We start from the raw sequence: 12,533 nt of genomic DNA, 5'->3' as shown, positions 1-12,533 counted from the left end.
TGTGTTTCTTAAAAAGTAGAAAGTTATAGAAAGGGAGGAAAATTATACTCAACAGCATATTCAGAAGTCAGAAGATATTATCATAGGATACATATGGTTATCATGATGTATCAGCTCTGAAAATATCGTGGTGACTTTGCTACTTGATTATTTGAAATGGATCTCTCAGTGTGATTTTCCTTGACTGGCAACTGATGAGAATTGTGGCCTTTAATGAAATAATGGCCATAATTCATAGCAGCTATCTATGGATGGACAATTTACCTGTGGAGGCCTGAGAGTCTGGCAGATTCAATGCAAGAAGGAGCAGAGATACAGAGCTGGCTGGAGATAAATTATTGTGATGGGTGGTTGGCTGCTGCTGCTGCTGCTGCTGCTGCTGCTGCTGCTGATGATGATGATGATGATTTTTAAAGGATTTATATCTTGCCTTTCTTTCAAGATCTCCATTCTACTACCTCCTCCAATTTTGGGAAACACACTTATAAATAAGAAATATATGTATTAGTAGATGTTGGCACCATAGAAGGTCTTGTATAGAAGCTCTTTTATGTGCTTAAATATTTGTAAATAGAACAAGGAAAATGACAGTATAAGCACCCAATGCTCCACATAAAAAATATATATCCAGTAGTAAATTCAGAGGAATTTTTAAATTATAATTATAGTAATCATTTTAAATTGGGAAAAATAGAGAGCAATAAGATGTTCAACCTGGAAGAAATGTCATTATTTCTGCTTTTTAAAAATTATTTCTATTATTTGTAATTTTAAGGACATTTAGTGTGTGTGTGTATGTGTGTATGTGTGTATGTGTATATGTATGTATGTATGTATGTATGTATAGTAATCATTTTAAATTGGGAGAAATAGAGAGCAGTAAGATGTTAAACCTGGAAGAAATGTCATTATTTCTGCTTTTTTTATGTGCTTTTTATATATGATGTGAAAACAGTTTTAGAATACACTCACATACAATTTTAAATACATGTGCATCTTTAAATATCTAAAGGTGGCTATCCAAGCCATGCCGAAGCAAAATATTCATATTTCTTCTTTAAATTCTCAAAGGAGCATCTTGTCTATTACAGTCTTTTTTGCATGTTAGAGAATACATTGCTCCTGTGATTAAAGTATTTAAGGCCAAGACACTGCTGCATCTCCTCTAAGGAGATTAGACTGATATTGGTAGGACTGATAATATTTGAGGAAGCAGGATTAACCAAAGTCAAGACAAGGATATGATCACAATCTTTAATTATTGGTTAAAACTAACATTACGCCCACACTAATTTTGACATATAATAATGATTTCTCATGTATGAAGGGTGTGGAGAATAAATTGTGGTAATACAAATATTCTCCTAAGTCATTGCTGGTGTTGGGCTGTGAACAGGCAAAGCTAAGTCAATGACTCCATTTTCAAGCTCAGAAGGAATGTAATAAAATTCCCACTTAAGCTGAGCGTGAAACAGTTGAACGGTCTTAAAGTAGCTAGGTACCTTCATCAGCTTTTTTGGAAAAATATTGTTACTGTTTATACAAAGAAAAACGTAATAAGCCGGAACAGAAAATCACAGGGAAATTAGTTTGTTTAGTGTGTCTGGGAATATGTTTAGCAGGATTCTGACTGAAATGTTACAAGATCTGACAATGATCAAAATTTGGGAAGTATGGTATAGCTTTATACTAGGCAGGGATGTGCAGATCAGAGTTTTGCTCTTCAACAGGTTATTGAGAAATAGAAGAATGTAAGAAAGAAAATTAGTATGTGTTTTTTGATTTAGTGAAAGCATACGATAAAGTGAAGATGCCTAAAATACAGAACATTTTGTGCAAATATTTGAAGGAAGAGTGAAAGGTTGGGGGTGGGGGAAGACAGAGAAAATTGCAGTTGGACAGTGGTTATGAAATCCTCAAAAAGAGAAAGGCAAGACATTTAAGAACAAAAAGAAGTGTATGGATTGGTGTAGAGGCATGTGGAAGCAAAGATGGTTTAAGGATATCAAGGTATGGAGAAATATAGCATATGGTCTTGGTGTAAACTACATTTAGATTTCTTTTCGTCCCCTGACTTTAATTTCTTTTTCTTGCTGTTTCTTTCTTTCTATATATTGCATAATACAATTAACCCAAGGGAATAGTGGGATGGGTATGTCCTTTGCTTTTACGGGGTAGTGGTGGTAGCGGTGGTGGTTATTATGTTAGCATGGTATTGCTCGGTTATTGTAATACAGAACTGGACTCAAGTTTTAAGTTACTCGTTAATAAGAATTTTAAGGTATGTGTTAAATATGTGATGCTCTCTTAAATATTTAATACATATCCCTGGCACGTGACATTTCATTTTGAAGACTTTTTTCCACACCTTGGCTTTGGGAAAGCCATGAGAAACTGATGTAATAATAATGATAGATAGATAATAGTTATCCTGAGTTTAATTTCAGTTCTTCATATAGGTAAACTTTGGATGTTCTCCAGTTGTCCAGTGAAAATAATTGTATACATTATCAATTCTCATTTCAGAAGCAAACATAAGAACTAAAAAATGAAATATTAATTTCATTTTATACTAATGAAATATGTATTTTTTTCTAGTAAACAAACACAAGCCATGGATTGAAACATCTTATCATGGAGTTATTACTGAAAACAATGATACAGTCATACTGGATCCTCCACTAGTTGCTTTGGATAAAGATGCTCCTGTTCCATATGCAGGTAAAAAATCATGTTTGCTGAGTGTTTTTGAAATTTATGTAATGTGAACTGTCTACAGTTGAAATGCAATATATTGATAACATCTCACCAATATGTGATCACTCAGTGCTTCATTTTTAGAACCATTTAGCTTGGAACATTCATGTCAACTCACTTTGAAATCCAGCATGCTTCTTAATAGTTGTATATTTGCTATAAATAGGATAATTCAACAAGTTTGATACTTTTGTTAGTGGCAAATATATTTTTGAGTGCTCTCTTCATATAAATTGTCCATCATGATTATCTAACTAAATTCCTTGTTGATAACAGTTGACCCAATAGGATATCAGTAATGTTTAATACTATTTTTATTTAGCATAACAAATAAATGTGAATGGATTCTTGGTAAGATTATTTAGGATAGATGTCTTTCAACCAGTAATTTTAGCATTTTAACCCATTTTCCCGTGTAGTAAGACATTTGCATTGTGATCATTCAAAAAGCAAGTCATCTTTTTTTAGAGAGAGATATTAGCTGAAATGAGTAATTTAGGAAGTGTTGAATTTACTTAAAATGTAAGTATTGAATATGATAAAAACAAAAAAACAAAAATGGGGCCAAAAATAAGCATAAATAAAGGCTCAGAGGAAGTCTTTGTAAAAGTACTGTCTTCACTCTTCCTCCCTATTGAATGTGAGATGTTCTACCTTTTTCAATATTATTTATTAATTTGGCTCATCAGGACCTTTGGGGAAGGGACAGTTTGAGGATATATGTCTTTCTAACTATCATTAGAAGATTATTTTTAATAGCACTGTTTACTACGTTGGTCTTTCATAGCAATTATCCCATTTTCTTTCTCACTGTGTTGTATTATTGTAGATTCTTCCATGATATAACTCTGTAGAAGCTGTCTTGCACTTCTGATTACATAGCTAAATTTACTTTCAGTTCATAAATTTCCTGCAAACAAATGTTTCATGTGTGTTAAAATGGTTTCTTTCAGTCATGTATGCGTGTCTATATACATATAAAAGTAAAAATAAAAATTCCCTCTCACCCCTATGTGTGATATGTGTCTTCCTCAATCTTGGGTCCTCTACCAGAGGCCTGAGAGTTTGGGGGCTCTGCACAGTATCTTAGCTGTTCCTAGTGCTGCACTCTTCTGGACAGAGAGCTCTGATGTTGACCCTGGGATCTGTTGGAGCCACTCTCCCAGCTTAGGAATCACAGTCCTGGGTGCTCCTACCACCACTGGGACCACTTTGGCCTTTACTTTCCACATTCTCTCTAGTTCTTCCTTCAGGCCCTGGTACTTCTCTACCTTCTCATACTCCTTCTTCCTGATGTTGCTGTCACTTGGCACCACTACATCTATCACCACTGTTGTCTTCTGATCTTTGTCTATTACCACAATGTCTGTCCATCTGCTCTGGACATCCCATAGTATCTTAGCCCTGTTATTCTCCATGACCTTCTGTGGAATCTCCCATCTGGATTTGGGAGGGTCCAGCCTATACACTGTGCAGATGTTCCTGTACATAATGCCAGCTACTTGGTTGTGCCGTTCAGTGTATGCTGTTCCTGCCTGCATCTTATACTGTGCCTCTATATGTTAAACCATCTCTGAGGCCTCTCTGCATAGTCTGCACCTTGGGTCCTGTCTAGTGTGATAGACCCCTGCTTCTATGGAACTGGTGCTTAGTGTCTGTTCTGGTGCTTCTGTGATCAGTGCCTCAATGCTGTCTTTTAGCCCAGCCCTTTCCAGCCACTGGTAAGATTTCCCAATGTTGGCCACCTCAGCTATCTGTTGATGGTACATCCCATGCAGGGGTTTGTCTTGCCATGGCACTTCCTCTGCTTGAATTTCCTCCCATGTCTGCTGCTGCCTCAGGCATTCTCTCAGCAGCCCATCTTTGGGTGCAATCTTAGTGATGTACTCCTGGATGCTCTGGGTTTATTTCAGGAAAGTGGCTTTGACACTCACCAGACCCTGCCCACCCTCTTTCGGGCTGGCATACATGAATTTATCCATTAATCCATGCCCTCCTTTGGCCAGCTCACTATACCAGCAAGGTGTCTGATGACTGGCAGGGCATATGTGTTGGTGGCATGGATTTTGTTCTTCCCATTGAGTTGCTCTTCAGGACCTGTGTTATCCTTTGGTGGTACTTGGATGTTGCTGTCATCCTTGCCTCTCATTGTGGTTCCCATGTGACTGTGGGATACCAAGGTACTTGTAGCTGGTCTCTATGTCTGCTATGTGGCCTGCTGATAGTTCCACCCCATGGGTCTTAACTACCTTCCCTCTTTTTTACTACCATCCGGCCATACTTCTCCAGTCCGAATGACATCCCAGTGTCCTTACTATAGATCCATGTCAGGTGAATCAGCAAGTCAATGTCTCATTCACGCTTAGTATACAACTTGATGTCATCCATATAGAGGAGGTGACTTCCACAGTGTACAGTTTTTGGGTGTTGGACAGTCTCTGGGTGTTGGATATATGTATGTATGTATGTATGTATGTATGTTCCACTCTTGAAGTTATATATATATTCATACCAAATTCGATACTCTAGTCCATGCACTTTACATGTAGACAATAGTAAACAGCCACCATTATTATTTTTTTCCCTTTTCTTTTTTTTTCACAATGCATTCCACTGGATTGCGCTCAAACCCAGTGTTCTTGTTCTTTTAGTTAATTAATAAGGGTACAACTAATAAATTACTGTTCTTCAAATCTATTCTGAAATGTCTTCATCTCTTTATTCATAGCTCTTATCCTATTAGAGTATTAAAGAAAAAATGTTAAGTATCTTATATAAGATGATTGAAGCATTTCTTCTTTTCTGGGGGGGTACTGTATCGATTTTACTTACAACCACTTCTTATATGTCAACACAGTTTTTTTAAATTTCAGAAATATGATCTGTATCTTGAATAAATATACTTCATTTTGTCCCATGAATTTGAGTACTGGTCCTTATTGAACTTTATTTAAAATGTTTTAATATCACCTTTCAGAGGAGGTACAGTAATCACACAAAATAGTAACTTAATAGAATACAACAGACATCCATCAAAATATGTCAGCAGCATTATATTAATTTTAAAAGCCTGGATAAATAAGAAACTATGTGCCTTGCAATTTTACTTATTGTGCTCTTCTAGGATTAAAGGTCTCATTTAGAACTATCACCTACCATCGAAGGGAGACCATTATGGAAGGTGAAACTGCAACTTCCCAACCCCTTCAGTTACTTCTACTACCCACTTGTTGTTTGGAAGGCTGACTGTAGATAGCTGCCTAAAATCCTGCCTGGCCAAGGTGTCAGTTGCTGCCACAGTCCCTTTGAATTTGGAATCAGAGACCAGTTTCTTCTATTATATCAGATTCCCTAAAGAATAAATAAATGAAAGGGAAACGTTCTTAGTCTTAGAGCTCCGTGCAGCCTTGTCAACAGGTAAGGTTGGGACCAGGCACCTGAAGGCTTTTGGCAGCCATGTAGCTAGGAAGCAAGTCACCAAATAAACAGAGTTATTAAAGTAAACAAGTTCATAGAAACACAGAAAGAAAAACAGAATTTCCTTGGTGGCAGTACAAAACTGCTTACATCACTCCTTAATAAAGAATCCCTTGCTTGCAAGAAATTCCCAGGCCTCTGCCACTGCAGCTGATAAGACGAGCAATTAAACAAGAAGCTAAGGATAGCAAAGCAGTTACAACTTCAAGACAAGCAGGTTGCTTTGTGCCAGAGCTACTCAGATTTGCTACTATTCTGACTGCCTGTGGAACATGCCTTTCTCCTTGAAGTGGGAGTAGCTAGCTTCCTTATCTCTCCCAGCATTTTTATTTTGCAGCTATATCCTTTCCCTCTAGTCACTGGTTATAACCTCCCCAACAATATCTCCCAGGACTTCTTCTCCCCAGACAGATGCTGATTCAAGGTGAGGATAATTATACTTCACTGCAGAAACAGATATTCGCCAATCTCCTTATCTTTCTACCAAAGTACTAAAATCAGAGAACCTTGCTAAACCATTCCTCTAGATAATAAGATGTTAAATCTGTCTGTTCACCTCTTTCCATTTTGCCATGGAAGACTGAAGGCAAAGTAACTTTTTTGTTGTTGTTGTTGTTCAGATAATTGCCTTCTGTAAGACCTTCTAAACTGTAGATCACCCATAAAGTTTTAGATCTCAGATTAAATTCTAGTCACTTTGAAGAGAATGCTGTTTTGCTTTGAAGAGCCTGCAATATTTTTGAAGATGATGGATCCATCTCTAAATTTGGATGAGTTCTATAGACATCCCTAATAACTTAAAAGTATTTTCATGAGGTTTTTTTAAAACGTCCTACAGTAGCTGTCAATCAGTTGCAGCCAAATATACTTAAAAAGATGTTACTGCATTATACATTACATGATTTCCTTGAGGATAAAAAGATATGGAGTTGGTACTGATTATACTGCTAAAATGAGTTCAATTAAATCATAATCCAGTTAATCTACTCCAGGTGCTTCAGGGGAAAAACAATTTAAAGGGATATTATGGCTGGATAAGGAAAATCCTCGAGAACCTTGTGAGAACCTTGTGAGAACTAGTGAGGTTGTACGCTCACCCTTCATTCTCTCAGTGAATGTTATTTGCTGTAGCAATCAGCATTTTCCTTCCTAAAATGAAACCTTGAATACAGATTGCTGACTATCTGGATCCATTCCAGTGTAAAACAGTGTAAAACAGACTTGGAGATGGGGAGACACCATCTGCTCAGATTTTTAATCCTAGAATAATGAATTTGAAATAGGTCAGTAATTCCCATGAACTGTTGGATCTGACCTAGGTTTCTTTATGAGTGTCCTGAATGGCACTAGGTTTTTTTCAAGCTTGCTGTAGCTGTCTCTTCCTCACAGAAGTATATATACTCCTCAAAGTCTAAACACTTGCCCTTTCAGTCTTGATAAGCCAGGGAAAATTTTCAGGGAGTAAGGGTTGGGCCTCAGTCCTTCTGGGAATTTACTCACATCATTATGTCATGCAAGTTTTTTATAATGAAACGATAACTAAACAGCATTTGAGTGTCATGCATTTCTGATTTTCTTAAAACAATGGTTTCCAGTTTGACTTTACTTGCAGTGTTTACAGTAAATTGGTCACAGTAGATTTTTAAGGACTTAGGTTGTTGCTTCCCAGGGTCTATTTTAAGAAAACTTTAATACTCAGAAAAGGTCTACTCATGAAAAAGGTTACAATGAAAATATCTAATGGTAACCGAAAAGTGTGATCTCTTCACAGCTACTCACATCCTCTAAGACCAAGGATGGCTTCTTAATGGGACATAATTGACATCACTACCTGTCTTTCACTATTTGCAGTCTAATCACATTGTCTGTCATTGCATTGCCTTCAGGTTCCCAAAATACTACGAGTTGATGTAATTGTACAAATGAGTTGACAATGTTTGACAATAACTATATCAAGAGCCTGGCTGACCCTCTCATTTCAAGCAGAGGTAAGAAGGCTCACCTGCTAATTCCTACAGGGAAAAAAAAATCTTCATTGATCTATGAAAAGAAGTTGGGATTTATGAACCTCAGGGAACAGACCAGTGAATTAAGTCCATAATTTTATGCCACTTACTTTACATAAGCTGTACTGAATTCAAAGAACTGATTCTACTGTAAGTAAACACTTTAGTGTTCAAGCCTTTCTGGTTTGTTTGTTTGTTTTTGCTAAAAAGTCTAAGTCTGTGAATTATACTTATTAACTAGAAAGTAGATTTGTAACTTAAAACAAATAGTGTACATGAATTTTACCAGTCTAAACTATATAGGGATCTGAGGTGGGTTGCATGGGGAAAGAAAAACCTTAAAATAAATGACAATATAACTTTGCCTTTATATCTACATAAAAGCTCATCACTGCTGGGACTGACTTTTAATACCATAAATGTATTTCTTTCTCTGTTTTTAATGGTCTAAGTTTGTTCTGATATTCTATTTTTTTAAATGAACTGAATAACAACATTTCTGCTGCCTAGCAAGTCTAGCAATAAAATATGTGAGATAATCAAGTAAAGCTTTTTGATCCATTCAACAAAATGTACTTGTGATAAGAATGTTTCTTTGTATCAAATATATGTTTCAATTCTCTGCTGTTGTTAAATCTTAAATTGTTTGGTCTGATTTTTGAAATTGGTTTGGCTTGTCTCCCAGTTTAGCATAAATGGAGAGGTGATAATTAACCTGACAACTTTTGAGTTGCTATCATATATAATCCAATGAGCAAATCAGTTTTTGTCTTTGTTGGAACAATCAAATGAGGCTCAAATTAGATATTGAATTTAATATGTATCATCAAGGCTTCTAAAAGTAAACAAGTAGAGGGTCCTAGCCCCATTGTGATTCCAATTTAGACTGAGCCGTCCTTCTGTTATTTTCATAAGAGTAATGCATTGATTGAAAAGGAAATATATATTAAGAGATCTATCATAAATAAACATGATTTAAATATCATTTCTAAGGTTCATGGTTTCTTTTTTATCTGGCAGCAAGTACTTAAAAGATTTTTTTTTAAAGAAATTCTAGGTGAAGTACAGCAAATGAACTGTTTTAGTTAACTCTTCTTAGCAAAATGACTTGCATGAGTTTGAATGAACACTTTGGTATCAGTTCAGAGCCAAATTGTACTATCTTGTATAGCTATTATTTGCTAGTGTAATCACATGGTAATCAAAGGCCAGCTGTCTCTAGTGAACCTTGAGAACATATATAAACTAATTACCAAATCCAACTCTTATTACAGCCATAAGGCCAGTAATCAGCTACAAGTAAAATAGATACAAATGGAAATATGTAAGACTAAAAAAAAGGAGGAAAGAAATTATAAATTTTCAGACCCAAGGAGAAGTGGATGAAGCATATAGAGGCTCAGAAATGAGCAACCTGGAAAGATAAATCTGAAGAATGGTCAGGTAGGAGAAATGATAGGTAGAACTTGAACTGTGTATCAGGAAATTTCTTCACGATACAGAGATAAAAGTCATCCTTGTAGAAAGAGCAATGAAGGACATTTATATTTTACTTTTCAATGTGCCATTTTTAATGTTTAGTTGTTTATTTAATTTCAAGGCTGTCTCTGTCCAAATCCTTATAGCTTCCAGGCACTGGGCTAACATCCCAGTGTAACACACTGTCACTTGGCCAGCCCACAGTAGAGATGTATAACTGGGGATCATCAGCATGTTGATGATACCACTCCCCCTGCCACTGAATGACCTCTCCCAATGGTCTCATGTAGAGGTAAAAGAGGAGGGGTGAGAGACCCAAGCCCTGAGGCAGCCCACATTAGAGGAGCCTCAGGCTCAATCTGTCCCCCACCAACCCCAACTGGAACTGGTCACAGAGGAAGGAGGAGAACCACTACAAAACAGTGTCCCCCCTTCAGCCTCCTGAAATGGTCCAGAAGGGTACCATCTCCATCCTGAGCCTTCCAAGATCATCTGCAATTGCAAACAGCACTGTCTAAGTGTTGTAGCCTAGCCTGAACCCTGACTGAAAAGGGTCCAGATAATCTGCTTTATCCAGGGCCCTCTGGGCCTTTTGCTCATCGTGGTCCTCATGTCCCAACCTGCCCTTCCACATTCCCAAGGTTTCTCCTACCCCTCACTCTTGTCTCACAGGCCAAAGCATCTATTTGTCCCACCTACTCACCAATCACACCAAATCAATCATCCACCAAAAAACACAGCACACCACACTTACCCTACACTCTCACAGCAGCACACCAACTTCACCTCAGGGTGCACCAGTTTTGCCAAAAGTTCCACCCTCACACTATATAGGTAATGAAGATGGGCCAAACCTGTGGAGTCATAGCCAGTGCTTGTAAATTTGTGCTAGGAAATAGAAAAAAAATACGTAGCTAGCTGATGAGATAATAGAGAATATTTGGTTACTTTAAACAAGTCCATTGTTTCAGTTGTTCTGTTGTTGATGATGAAGTATTTGTCTTGTTTGTTTTTTAACCCAAGTTAAAAATTTGGTGAATTCTACACAACTCAGATTTGGTCTGATTCTTCTTTTATTTCCAGGTTTTATGTTATGTAATGCTGGTTACTAACCAAAGTAAAGTACTTTTATCTTTTCTGGAGATGTTCAGCTGTCCTCTCCTGGAACCTCTCATCTTCCTAGATGCATTTCATTGTAGCAACTTTTTCTCAAGAGTGTTAAATTTCTTCTCCAGTTATGGAAGCAAACTTGACTGTACATTAAAACAGAAACACAGGTAGTATTTGAGTTAGGACCACTTGTTCAATGACCATTTAAAGTTACAACAGCACTGAACAAGTGCCATTTCAGACAGTCACTCAATATTCACCTTATGGCTCGACTATTGCAAAGTACTCTACATGGGGCTGTGCTTGAAGACCATTCAAAAGGTTCAAATGGCTCTACTTTGTGAGCTTCACTGGTTGCTGGTCTGTTTCCTGGTGCAATTCAAGGTGCTGGTTATAACCTATAAACCTCTACAGGGCATAGGGCCTAGTTATTTGAGGGACCACCTATCTCTGGTGCCGTCCACCTGGCCAATAAAAACCAAAAGGGCTGGCATGCTTCAGGTTCCTTCTATTAAACAGTCTCAGCTTTCAGGACCCAAGAGGCATGCCTTCTCTGTTGTGGTACCTATCCTCTGGAATGAAGTTTTCAATGCCGCCAGATGGTTTCCACCCTGATAGCCTTCTGGAGGGCCTTGAAGACCTGACTCTTCTAAATCTTGTACTAAAGTGGCTGGAGCCTTTTGTGAGTTCTTTTGTTGGCTAGATTCGCCACCTTGTTTTTTATTTGCTTTTACTTTTTTTTTTTTTGCTGGCTATGTTGTTGAATTGTGTTGTATTTTATTTCTTTGTTATACTGCAAACCACCAAGAATTGTTTAAAGTTGGGTAGTGCCTAAATTGAATAAATGAAATTAAGTGGATCATAGAACAAATCAATCCAGAGTTCTCACTTGAGAGACGTATGACCAGGCTCAAATTACCATATCTTAGACACATTATGCAAAGGGACCTGGCTCTCTTGAGAAGTCTATAATTCTAGGAAAGATGGGAGGAAAAAGAAAAAGGATAAACAGCAGCAAGGTGGAAGGACTCAATTATGGTGGTGATGGGTACACTGTTGGAAGATCTGAAGAACCAGGTTTGGGACAGATCATCCTGGAGAAAAATGTATGTCTCTGGTTGCTAAGAGCCAACACTAACTTGATGTCACATAACTGATAATCAGTAATTACCATTTTCTCTTTTGGAATATGTGAAACAGAAATGTAGCAAAATAAACTGCTGAGCATTTAATAAAATATTTGTCTAAGCCATGCTATGCTTTAATTAACTGACAAATGAACTTTCTATATCCTCATTACTTTTAAACATGGACCTTCTGCTGAAATGTAGTAGAAGTTAAATTATTGGTTTCTAACTGGGCCCAACAAATATAGTGTACTTTTCTAGGAATTTCAGCTGCTGTATGAAATTATAGACTTGGAGACCCTCCAGGAATTTTAATAGAGAGACGATATAAGCCAGCATAGCAAAAGTAAGCATTTAATTTAATGTTGAATTTGTAGTGAAATAAAATAAAGTAAGTTGTTATAATATAGAAAATGGGATAAAAAATTGACAATAAGGAAATACCACTTCTACCATTTGTTGGCAATCTGGGAATTTCAAATCACAATAAAAAAAAGCTCAAATGAAAAGTATAGTTCAGAGGATACAAGGTTCCAGCATGATTAATCAAGGAAGCCTACAGAGCAGAAAAGCTCTA

The 12,533-nt window shown here is 37.0% G+C and overlaps 1 protein-coding gene across 1 annotated transcript in view; it reads left to right on the top strand.

Moving 5' to 3' along the window:
• The first annotated feature begins 2,148 nt into the window (after nt 1-2,148).
• CLSTN2 (calsyntenin 2) overlaps nt 2,149-12,533 on the top strand; it is a 203,704-nt gene continuing 193,319 nt past the window's right edge. Inside the window, exons 1-2 of the mRNA XM_007428023.2 lie at nt 2,149-2,152; nt 2,599-2,721. Of these exons, the coding sequence (XP_007428085.2) occupies nt 2,149-2,152; nt 2,599-2,721 (127 nt within the window). The remainder of the gene's footprint in view (nt 2,153-2,598; nt 2,722-12,533) is intronic.

Source organism: Python bivittatus, unplaced genomic scaffold, assembly GCF_059951505.1.
Source record: "Python bivittatus isolate LINGU-HERP-01145 unplaced genomic scaffold, Pbiv_v1 ctg000980_np1212, whole genome shotgun sequence".
Classification (NCBI taxonomy): domain Eukaryota; kingdom Metazoa; phylum Chordata; class Lepidosauria; order Squamata; family Pythonidae; genus Python; species Python bivittatus.
This window is presented reverse-complemented; position numbering and strand designations above follow the sequence as displayed.